The 12,580-nt window shown below is 40.4% G+C and overlaps 1 protein-coding gene across 2 annotated transcripts in view; it reads left to right on the forward strand.

The window, feature by feature from the left end:
• The window catches only part of LOC110442401 (calcium-binding mitochondrial carrier protein Aralar1-like), a 42,068-nt gene that overhangs the window by 23,895 nt on the left and 5,593 nt on the right, over nt 1-12,580 (forward strand). For both annotated transcript variants that reach the window (XM_021485996.1, XM_021485997.1), the window contains 8 exons: nt 502-586; nt 1,328-1,421; nt 2,027-2,235; nt 2,749-2,829; nt 4,438-4,578; nt 7,725-7,863; nt 8,344-8,502; nt 9,658-9,748. In XM_021485996.1, the coding sequence (XP_021341671.1) occupies nt 502-586; nt 1,328-1,421; nt 2,027-2,235; nt 2,749-2,829; nt 4,438-4,578; nt 7,725-7,863; nt 8,344-8,502; nt 9,658-9,748 (999 nt within the window). The remainder of the gene's footprint in view (nt 1-501; nt 587-1,327; nt 1,422-2,026; nt 2,236-2,748; nt 2,830-4,437; nt 4,579-7,724; nt 7,864-8,343; nt 8,503-9,657; nt 9,749-12,580) is intronic.

The following is a 12,580-nucleotide window of genomic DNA, read 5'->3' on the forward strand; positions in this document are numbered from 1 at the left end:
GAACTTTAAAGTGGTACTGTTGTATTGGAGCTGATTTGCTGGGGAACTTTAAAGTGGTACTGTTGTATTGGAGCTGATTTGCTGGAGAACTTTAAAGTGGTACTGTTGTATTGGAGCTGATTTGCTGGAGAACTTTAAAGTGGTACTGTTGTATTGGAGCTGATTTGCTGGAGAACTTTAAAGTGGTACTGTTGTATTGGAGCTGATTTGCTGGAGAACTTTAAAGTGGTACTGTTGTATTGGAGCTGATTTGCTGGAGAACTTTAAAGTGGTACTGTTGTATTGGAGCTGATTTGCTGGAGAACTTTAAAGTGGTACTGTTGGAATTATAGGGAACAAACAGTATTGTGTCAAACATAAAAGAGAGGTTTTGAAAAAGCAGATCAAATTTACAGAGAAATAAATTCATGAGTAAAGATGAAAATATAATGGGCAATACTGTTTACTGATTAGAGACTTATTTCTCCTGTGTGATTAAACTTTATGTTTCTTTCCCGACAGGAGATTAACATATGAAGATCTGGACAAAATCTCACCAATGAAAGGACGAGAAACTCCTTTTACGATTCAAATGTCTATTGCACAGGTACTGTCCCTTGCTATTGTTAAATGTTTAATACGTTTCCGATTGTGTAAGATAGAGCTGTTCAGGTTAAGAAAGGGGTGTATGAATTTCTTTCTTACACCCCAGTTTAAGTGACATAACGTCACAATGGCTCAATAATAATGTGACGTCACGAATATGGAAAACTTTGATGCTGTAATGCAGTAGAGGCGACGTGATGAAATCAAAAGTCTTTCGATATATTTATTATTCATGTTAGAAATGATAAAGATGAAAATTATTTTTCTGCACAAACTCTGTTCGCAAATATAGCGTATGCTAAGTCTCGCTGATAGATTTGTTTTCGTCAAAAAAACTCAGAGGAAAAGTTGATATTTTCAAAATGGTACCCAGTCAAAACCCATTTTCATGGTTTCTGAGCTTATTCTGGTAGTTGGAATGAGAGAAAAATATTCTTTCATGCCCAGGGGTGTAGGATAGGGAATTCCACCCAAGGGGCTTTGCCAAATTTGAAAATACTGTGGGTGGAATTTCCCTATCCTTATAATATAGATTGTTTACTGGGCTTTTTGCAGTTCTTCTTCTGATTGGTATGCTGAAGGATTTTTCTGATAAAAAATATATGTTGGTATTGTTTTTAAGATCAATGTGTATTTGTTAAAAATAAGTTTCTAAATGTTTTGCTTAAGAATTTAAAATTGTACTAAAATTAAAATTCATGTTCCAAGTGAATTAAATGTAGAACCTCTTTTTCTCTCCCAGGAAAAAATCAATTTAGAGCAAGGGAAGGAACGGTCAGGCTGGCTGAGTGTATTGGAGAGTGTGTACAGATTTGGCCTGGGATCTGTAGCTGGAGGTAGGTCTAGTCAGTGTACTGCCAGAGAGTGTGGGCAGATTTGGCCTGTGATCTGTAGCTGGAGGGAGGTCTAGTCAGTGTACTACCAGAGAGTGGGGACAGATTTGGCCTGGGATCTGGAGCGGGAGGTAGGGCTAGTCAGGGGACGACCAGAGAGGGGGGACAGATTTGGCCTGGGATCTGTAGCTGGAGGTAGGTCTAGTCAGTGTACTACCAGAGAGTGTGGAAGAACTGCCACGGTAGCTACTCAGCTGTAGCTAGATTGGATCAACATACATATTTTATTGAAAAGAAAAAGAAAAAAAGCTTTGATGAAGCACTGTAAACAGCTTGTATTTCTACTTGTTATTTTAAGTTCAAATTCACACCATCCTGTCAGTCTGACATATTGCTTGATTAGAAATGTTGCATTTCAGGATCAAAGATTTCACTAAATATATAGAGCATGTCGCACACTAGTGTGTAGTATTGTTGTTCTATAGAACTAATTTTCCTACCGAAGATTGCGTGCCTTTTATTTCTTAAGCCACAAGCAAATTTATAAATTCTGTAAAGGGAAGAAAGTATAAGGAGTGTCCTAAAGTTACGTATGATTTTGTTTACAGCCACTGGAGCCACAGCAGTCTACCCGATAGATTTGGTGAAGACGCGGATACAGAACCAGCGTACTGGCTCAATGGTCGGAGAGCTCATGTACAAGAACAGCTTTGACTGTTTTAAGAAAGTCCTACGACATGAGGGTGTCCTGGGACTGTACCGAGGTTTGGGACCCCAGCTGGTTGGTGTCTGTCCAGAGAAAGCTATTAAACTAACGGTTAGTACTCCATACTACAAAACACATTACAAAGATTAAGGAAGTGTAATAATACATAATTGCGATAAAGTTTTTTGTGTAATGAAAAGTTTTCAGGATAATACAACCATAGTTTAAAAATAAATAGTTTTGTCATACCTGTATTTTGTTAATTTTGTTGTGGATCATTTGTAAAAGTTTAACTAAAATAAAATGGTCCACAGATATCTGAATATTTTTACCAGACACTTTTTTTGTGACATAAAAATTAACAAAATAGAAATGCTTTACATAGTGTCTTGTCAAAATTATTGGCAAAGACACTTGTTTTGTTTGGGAATAAAGAATTATTGGCAAAGACACTTGTTTTGTTTGGGAATAAAGAATTCTTTGCAAAGACACTTGTTTTGTTTGGCAATAAAGAATTCTTTGCAAAGACACTTGTTTGTTTTGGATTTAACATCCTTGGAACTGGTAAGGTTATATGCCAGCTGGCAGAGATGCTTATTTTGTCTTTTTCATTTTTGTTTACAGATGAATGACTTTATGCGAGACAATCTAATGGATAAAGATGGCAGCCTTCCTCTCTGGGCTGAATGTGTTGCAGGAGGAACGGTAAGACCAGTTTAATTTATCATGACAGCCCCCTGCTAGTGACGAATGTGTTAGATGGAGAGGCAGCCGACTTTTATATAGCAACATATAAAACGAGACTTTTACCGTGATATTTTCTGTATAAGTAGGTCCCTGTGAATTATAGTTTGACCTTTAACCCCAACATTTCAAATAGTTTGTCTGGGGCATGTCCTCTATACGACATGTCCCTGGGGCATGTCCTCTATACGAGATGTCCCTGGGGCATGTCCTGTATACCACATGTCCCTGGTGCATGTCCTCTATACCACATGTCCCTGGGGCATGTCCTCTATGCTACATGTCCCTGGGGCATGTCCTCTATACAACATGTCCCTGGAGCATGTCCTGTATACCACATGTCCCTGGGGCATGACCTCTATACCACATGTCCCTGGGGCATGTCCTGTATACCACATTTCCCTGGGGCATGTCCTCTATACTACATGTCCATGGGGCATGTCCTCTATACGACATGTCCCTGGAGCATGTCCTCTATACCACACGTCCCTGGGGCATGTCCTCTATACTACATGTCCCTGGTCCCTGGAGCATGTACTCTATACTACATGTCCCTGGGGCATGTCCTCTATAAGACATGTCCCTGGAGCATGTCCTCTATACCACACGTCCCTGGGGCATGTCCTCTATACTACATGTCCCTCGGGCATGTCCTGTATACCACATGTCCCTGGGGCATGTCCTCTATACTACATTTCCCTGGGGCATGTCCTCTATACCACATGTCCCTGGGGCATGACCTCTATACCACATGTCCCTGGGGCATGTCCTCTATACAACATGTCCCTGGAGCATGTCCTGTATACCACATGTCCCTGGGGCATGACCTCTATACCACATGTCCCTGGGGCATGTCCTCTATACAACATGTCCCTGGAGCATGTCCTGTATACCACATGTCCCTGGGGCATGTCCTCTATGCTACATGTCCCTGGGGCATGTCCTCTATACAACATGTCCCTGGAGCATGTCCTGTATACCACATGTCCCTGGGGCATGACCTCTATACCACATGTCCCTGGGGCATGTCCTGTATACCACATGTCCCTGGGGCATGTCCTCTATACCACATGTTCCTGGGGCATGTCCTCTATACCACATGTCCCTGGGGCATGACCTCTATACCACATGTCCCTGGGGCATGTCCTCTATGCTACATGTCCCTGGGGCATGTCCTCTATACTACATGTCCCTGGGGCATGTCCTCTATACTACATGTCCCTGATAGGAAAATAAACAAAATAAAACCAAACCTCTGTACTATTTCAGTGGTATATCTTTTACATTATTTCACCTGGAGTAACCAGATTTGGTATGTAAGTATGTCTTGGCTTGCAGGATTTAGAGTACAAGAAGTATGTCACTGTGACCTATATCCTGGGATAGGTGTACAGCTTGGTAAAGCAATCATTACCATTGGCGGACTGGATTGCCTTGTTTCAAACGAATCTTGAGCTAAGTTATATGGTAATTTCATCAAACATATTTTCATCTTCGTTATAATAATAGAAGTATTAGTTAATTAATTAGTGTTAATTCAATTTTCTGTTGTAATTATTTTTTCTTTAGGCTGGTGCGTCACAAGTTATGTTTACCAATCCACTAGAAATCGTAAAGATCCGACTGCAGGTAGCGGGAGAAATCGTTGGCAAGACCCGTGTCAGTGCCTTTAGTGTTATTAAGGACCTTGGATTCTTCGGGCTGTACAAGGTTTGTATGCTATATATACATATGTAAATGAGCCTACAGGATTCCTCGGACTGTACAAGGTTTGTATGCTATATATACATATGTAAATGAGCCTATAGGATTCCTCGGGCTGTACAAGGTTTGTGTACTATATATACATATGTAATTGAGCCTACAGGATTCCTCGGGCTGTACAAGGTTTGTATGCTATATATACATATGTAAATGAGCCTACAGGAATCCTCGGGCTGTACAAGGTTTGTATATGATATATACATATGTAAATGAGCCTATAGGATTCCTCAAGGTTATCAGGTGGACTGTACAAGGTTTGTATATGATATATACATATGTAAATGAGTCTACAGGATCTGGATACTTCTGTACACCTGGTCGTTTGATTGTTTATATTAAACTGACCCTGTTATAACACATTGGGGTGATATGTAAATGAGCCTACATGATCTGGATACTTCTGTACACCTGGTCGTTTGATTTTTTATATTATACTAACCCTGTAATAACACATAGGGGTGATATGTAAATGAGCCTACATGATCTGGATACTTCTGTACACCTGGCTGTTTGATTGTTTATATTAAACTAACCCTGTAATAACACATTGGGGTGATATGTAAATGAGCCTACAGGATCTGGATACTTCTGTACACCTGGTCGTTTGATTGTTTATATTAAACTGACCCTGTAATAACACATTGGGGTGATATGTAAATGAGACTACATGATCTGGATACTTCTGTACACCTGGTCGTTTGATTGTTTATATTATACTAACCCTGTAATAACACATAGGGGTGATATGTAAATGAGCCTACATGATCTGGATACTTCTGTCCACCTGGTCGTTTGATTGTTTATATTATACTGACCCTGTAATAACACATTGGGGTGATATGTAAATGAGCCTACATGATTTGGATACTTCTGTACACCTGGCTGTTTGATTGTTTATATTAAACTAACCCTGTAATAACACATTGGGGTGATATGTAAATGAGCCTAAAGGATCTGGATACTTCTGTACACCTGGCTGCTTGATTGTTTATATTAAACTAACCCTGTAATAATACATTGGGGTGATATGTAAATAAGCCTACATGATCTGGATACTTCTGTACACCTGGACATTTGATTGTTTCTAATGTACTCGCCCTGTTATCACATTGGGGTGGTAGGGCACTGTATGTACCAGAACTTTCGTCCATCACCAAAATAATACATATTCGCCCAGTGTTAATTTAGCCCTCCACATTTAATTACTTCGTCTAATATACTTCTAATGTCCACGTAGTGAAAAATTATCATTACCGGGACATTATGGCAGACTTAGTCATAAATAATCAAAACCGGGACATTACGGCACACGAACGTAGAGATAAATTATCATTACCTCGACATTACGGCACACGAACGTAGAGATAAATCATCAATACCCGGACATTACGGCAGACAAACGTAGAGATAAATTATCATTACCGGGACATTAGGGCAGACGAACGTAGAGATAAATTATCATTACCCGGACATTACGGCAGACGAACGTAGATAAATTATCATTACTGGGACATTACGGCAGACGAACGTAGAGATAAATTATCATTACCGGGACATTAAGGCAGACGAACGTAGAGATAAATTATCATTACCTGGACATTATGGCAGACGAACGTAGAGATAAATTATCATTACCTGGACATTACGGCAGACTTAGTCATAAATAATCATTACCCGGACATTATGGCAGACTTAGTCATAAATTATCAATACTGAGACACTACGGCAGACGAACGTAGAGATAAATTATCATTACCGGGACATTACAGCAGACGAACGTAGAGATAAATTATCATTACTGGGACACTACGGTAGACGAACGTAGAGATAAATTATCATTACTGGGACATTACGGCAGACGAACGTAGAGATAAATTATCATTACCGGGACATTACGGCAGACGAACGTAGAGATAAATTATCATTACTGGGACATTACAGCAGACGAACGTAGAGATAAATTATCATTACCGGGACATTACGGCAGACGAACGTAGAGATAAATAATCATTACCGGGACATTACGGCAGACGAACGTAGAGATAAATTATCATTACTGGGACATTACAGCAGACGAACGTAGAGATAAATTATCATTACCGGGACATTACGGCAGACGAACGTAGAGATAAATAATCATTACCGGGACATTACGGCAGACGAACGTAGAGATAAATTATCATTACTGGGACATTACAGCAGACGAACGTAGAGATAAATTATCATTACCGGGACATTACGGCAGACGAACGTAGAGATAAATAATCATTACCGGGACATTACGGCAGACGAACGTAGAGATAAATTATCATTACTGGGACATTACAGCAGACGAACGTAGAGATAAATTATCATTACCGGGACATTACGGCAGACGAACGTAGAGATAAATAATCATTACCAGGACATTACGGCAGACGAATGTAGAGATAAATTATCATTACCTGGACATTATGGCATACGAACGTAGAGATAAATTATCATTACCGGGACATTACGGCAGACGACATAGAGATAAATAATCATTACCGGGACATTACGGCAGACGAACGTAGAGATAAATTATCATTGCTGGGACATTACGGCACACGAACGTAGAGATAAATAATCATTACCGGGACATTACGGCAGACGAACGTACAGATAATTTATCATAATGCGACATTACTGCAGACGAACGTAGAGATAAATTATCATTAACGGGACATTACGGCAGACGAACGTAGAGATAAATTATCATTACCCGGACATTACGGCACATGAAAAAATTAAATTACAGTCAAAATTCCCTGTATACAGCATGTATAACCATGTTGAAGTTTAATTAATGTGAAGATATGAATGCTCCAATTATAATGTCGACAAAGTATAGAATGCAATGTGTTTTTTTCTGTGTAAAGACTGACATCCAGTCAATTATTCATTGTTGTTGCCAGATGTTGTTTTCACCGTTTTCAGTGGAAATACTAGGAAATTGAGCTCTTGACACTGTGTAACTGAGTTGCCCTTGAATATGGCAGATCAAAGGCTTATTGCAGCAAAGACTTCTTGCTTCACAGTTCTAGCTTGACACTGTACTGTTTTGTCTTCAGGGTTCCAGAGCCTGCTTTCTAAGAGATATACCGTTCTCAGCAATCTATTTTCCCGCCTATGCACATTTAAAGAAAGCGTTTGCTGATGAGAATGGTTACAACTCACCCGGTACTCTGCTGATGGCAGCGACTTGTGCAGGTCTGTGGACACTTTTCTCTAAAAGATCACTAAATAGCAGAGTTGTGGAAAAGTTTGGGAACAAGGAATGAATTTTCTCCTTTTAATTAATTCCCTGATCCTCACCCCAAATACAGCCATTATAAGGGGTCAAAGTTTACAGTATGTTATAAAGGAGAAATGCGATAAAGTTCTATACTAAAAGTACGGAATAGGTATGACTAGATTATGAAAAGAAGATTTTTTTTTTTTAAGCAAGATTATGGATAAGGCAGTTTTCAAAATTGCGCTAAAGTCTAATAGTAAGGGATAAGAAAAATTTCATATCAAGTTCCTTTGATCTTTGAAATAGAGTGCTTAAATGCAGGTTTATGGAAAATGTCTCTGCCAAAGTTTCATTTCAGGAAATCTTACTTTGTACATCATTTCAAATGGATGGGGTGCAGTGTATACACAAGGTGCTTGTTTTGAGTTAACTTTAGTCTATATGTGTTTGACCAGGTATGCCTGCGGCTGCACTCCCAACACCTGCCGATGTGATAAAGACACGACTGCAGGTTCAGGCCCGTAAAGGTCAGACAGTCTACACTGGCCTCGTAGACTGTGCCAGGAAGATCTATGCTGAAGAGGGATTCGCTGCCTTCTGGAAAGGAGCACCAGGTATAAATATCAGGCTTTTTCATCCCACCATCATCAGATGGTGGGCTATTTAAATCACCCTGCGTCCGTGGTCCGCCCTTAAATAATTATTGTAAGCTATATTTCTCAGAAAGCACTAGAGGGATCTTTCCGAAATTTCACATGAAGGTTCCCCATTATCCCTAGTTCCGCATTTTGATTTTAGGGATGATCGGAATACAAAGATGGTCAGCAGGTAGTCGTATTGATTATTGCTCAAAAAGTATTGAAGGGAATTTTTCTCAAATTTCACATACGTGTTCATCTTGTTTCTTAGTTATGCATATTAAATTTTTGGACTGATCTGAAAACCAAGATGCGGACAGGCGGTCATCTTGTTACAGTTAGTTTGTTATCGCTATTTCTCAGAATGTTCTGGAGGAATGTTTCTCAAATTTGATACGTAGGTTCCCCTTGATCCTTAGTTGTGCACTTTCGAGGGTGATCAAAAGACTGATTAAGATGGTGGACAGGCAAACTGAACAAGCAGATAAGATAAAAGAAGAGAAAAGATCAAACTGACATGGAACTAATGAAGATGGTACGATGTTGGGCACCAAGATCCCTCTGGGATCTCTGGTACCTTCAGCTCGGATCATTTTTTTCGTAAATAGATAAATTGCGGAGTAATGTTGTCCTGTTTATGGTATGAGTTCCGATTTAAAAACTATCAATTGTCGATTGTCATGACTGATTATGGAATATCTAGATTTATATAATAGTGAAGTGAATTCCTTGGTATACTTCTTCAATAACATTCCTTGACGTTTTATGAAAAATGTTAATCAAACCGATTAAAAAACAAAGAATGAGATACTACCGTGTATACGATATCACTGTTATCAGTATGAAAGAATGACTTAAGTGAAACAAATGTGGGAAGAAGTAGATAGATATGTACTATAAATAACATTTAACATGATAACGGCAGCATGATTTGTAATTGAAAATACTAGAAGTCTTATGTTGCTGAAACAAGATCAATGGCCAAATCATATTTTGCTTTGATATGTGAACTTAGTAGTTTTAGCCACAAACCAATCTTTTGGATATTTCATGATACGTACTGTAAAAATATGTAATTGGGGAATTATGATGTAAGATTCCTATGTTGATGTATGTTCTTGTTTGTTACAGCTCGTGTATTAAGATCCTCCCCCCAGTTTGGTGTGACGCTGTTAACCTATGAATTGTTACAAAGGTTGTTTTACGTGGACTTCGGTGGCAGGTGGGTATTTCTGGTTGTCTTCAGCTCAGCACAGAATTATGTCATTGATAATAACACTTTATTTCAGGTTCCACCTCTACTTCACATTGAAAAATCCTTAAGTATCTTGAGTAAAGAATTTAAAGTGTTGAAATATACAGTTAAAGAGGGTGAGGATCTTGATATTTTCAGCAATCTTACAAGGTTTTTAAGGTCACCTGAGACAAAGTCTCAAGTGACCTATTGCGATCGCCTTTTCTCCGTCGTTGTCCGTCGTCGTCCGTCGTCCGTCCGTAAACAATTTACATTTTCGACTTCTTCTCCAAAACCCCTGAACCAATTTCAATGAAATTTTGCAGGGAACTTCCATGGACAACGGTCAACAAAAATAGTTGCCGTTTTAGTCCTAAGCCCCCCGGGGCCTGAGGGGTGGGGCCAAAAAGGGTCAAATTGACTAAAATTTCAAAAACCTTCTTCTCAAGACCCAGATATGGTCGAATCAAATACTCTTCATAGATGGAAGGGTCTTAAGGTTTATGACCCTAGGGTCTCACGTTTACCCCCTGGGGAAGGAGGGGGGGGGGGGGCAAAATTTATTTTGGTTTATAATGGCAAATGATATTTTGAATATTACATGTTAATAACATGATTGGAATTATAACCTTGAATTGACAGTTTGATACTTTGAAAATTTCGAGCCAGCGAGTGGTGTTTCACCTCCTGATACAGCTACTGACATACAGTGTGCTTGCCTAAGACGTCAGGCTAGTGGTGTTTCCCCTCCTGATACTGCTACTGACATAGAGTGTGCTTGCCTCAGACGTCAGGCTAGAGGTGTTTCACCTCCTGATACTGCTGCTGACATACAGTGTGCTTGCCTCGGACGTCAGGCTAGTGGTGTTTCACATCCTGATACTGCTACAGACATACAGTGTGCTTGCCTCAGACGTCAGGATAGTGGTGTTTCACCTCCTGATAATGCTACTGACATACGGTGTGCTTGCCTCAGACGTCAGGCTAGAGGTGTTTCACCTCCTGATACTGCTACTGACATAGAGTGTGCTTGCCTCAGACGTCAGGCTAGAGGTGTTTCACCTCCTGATACTGCTACTGACATCCAGTGTGCTTGCCTCAGACGTCAGGCTAGAGGTGTTTCACCTCCTGATACTGCTGCTGACATACAGTGTGCTTGCCTCAGACGTCAGGATAGTGGTGTTTCACCTCCTGATAATGCTACTGACATACGGTGTGCTTGCCTCAGACGTCAGGATAGTGGTGTTTCACCTCCTGATACTGATACTGACATACAGCGTGCTAGCCTCAGACGTCAGGCTAGTGGTGTGTCACCTCCTGATACTGCTACTGACATAGAGTGTGCTTGCCTCAGACGTCAGGCTAGTGGTGTGTCACCTCCTGATACTGCTACTGACATACAGTGTGGTTGCCTCAGACGTCAGGCTAGTGGTGTTCCACCTCCTGATACTGATACTGACATACAGTGTGCTTGCCTCGGACGTCAGGCTAGTGGTGTTTCACCTCCTGATACAGCTACTGACATACAGTGTGCTTGGCTCAGACGTCAGGCTAGTGGTGTTTCACATCCTGATACTGCTACAGACATACAGTGTGCTTGCCTCAGACGTCAGGCTAGAGGTGTTTCACCTCCTGATACTGCTACTGACATCCAGTGTGCTTGCCTCAGACGTCAGGATAGTGGTGTTTCACCTCCTGATAATGCTACTGACATACGGTGTGCTTGCCTCAGACGTCAGGCTAGAGGTGTTTCACCTCCTGATACTGCTGCTGACATACAGTGTGCTTGCCTCAGCCGTCAGGCTAGTGGTGTTTCACCCCCTGATACTGCTACTGACATACAATGTGCTTGCCTCAGACGTAAGGCTAGTGGTGTTTCACCTCCTGATACTGATACTGACATACAGTGTGCTAGCCTCAGACGTCAGGCTAGTGGTGTTTCACCTCCTGATACTGCTACTGACATACAGTGTGCTTGCCTCAGACGTCAGGCTAGTGGTGTTTCACCTCCTGATACTGCTGTCAAAATATTCTGTAAACAGTCAGTTTGTATTTCCACATGTTACTTTCATAAATAGGATGTTTTATGTACTGAGTAACTAAAACCTTATGTCTGTCATAACTTGCCTGTTTGTAATGATCAGATCATTGCTATCTAACACTACCTGTTATTTCGTCGGGGAATATATTTACTTACCAGTTATGGAACTCGCGGCTATAAAACTAAAGAAAAAAATATAAGATGCACACGATCACGCCATTTGAGAAAGAAATTGGTATGGCACCCTTAAAAATAAGAATATTGATGTGTAATGGATCAAGTTATGCTGGATATTGAAATCCTTGGGCCAGTTCCAGATCATACAAATCTGTTCTCTGTGTCTGTATTGAAAAGATTTAGTATGAATGTAGTTTTCTGTCATCTGTCAGTAGTAGTATTTCATTAGAAGTGCAAAGGATGAACTCCCTTGGGAGAGCTCTTCTGTCATCTGTCAGTAGTAGTATTTTATCAGAAGTACAAAGGATGAACTCCCTTGGGAGAGCTCTTCTGTCATCTGTCAGTAGTAGTATTTCGTTAGAAATACAAAGGATGAACTCCCTTGGGAGAGATCTTCTGTCCAAAATAACAATCCCATCCTACGATAGAGTGTCCATTTCCAGTCATGAAAAGTGTGATGTGATGTTCAATAGATCCAAGTGTTAATAATTAGGGGATACGGGTGCCTTATAGTAATCACTCTGTCTGTCTGTCTGTCTGTCTGTCTGTCTGTCTGTCTGTCTGTCTGTCTGTCTGTCTGTCTGTCTGTCTGTCTGTCTGTC

This window comes from Mizuhopecten yessoensis, unplaced genomic scaffold, assembly GCF_002113885.1.
Source record: "Mizuhopecten yessoensis strain PY_sf001 unplaced genomic scaffold, ASM211388v2 scaffold716261, whole genome shotgun sequence".
In the NCBI taxonomy this organism is placed as follows: domain Eukaryota; kingdom Metazoa; phylum Mollusca; class Bivalvia; order Pectinida; family Pectinidae; genus Mizuhopecten; species Mizuhopecten yessoensis.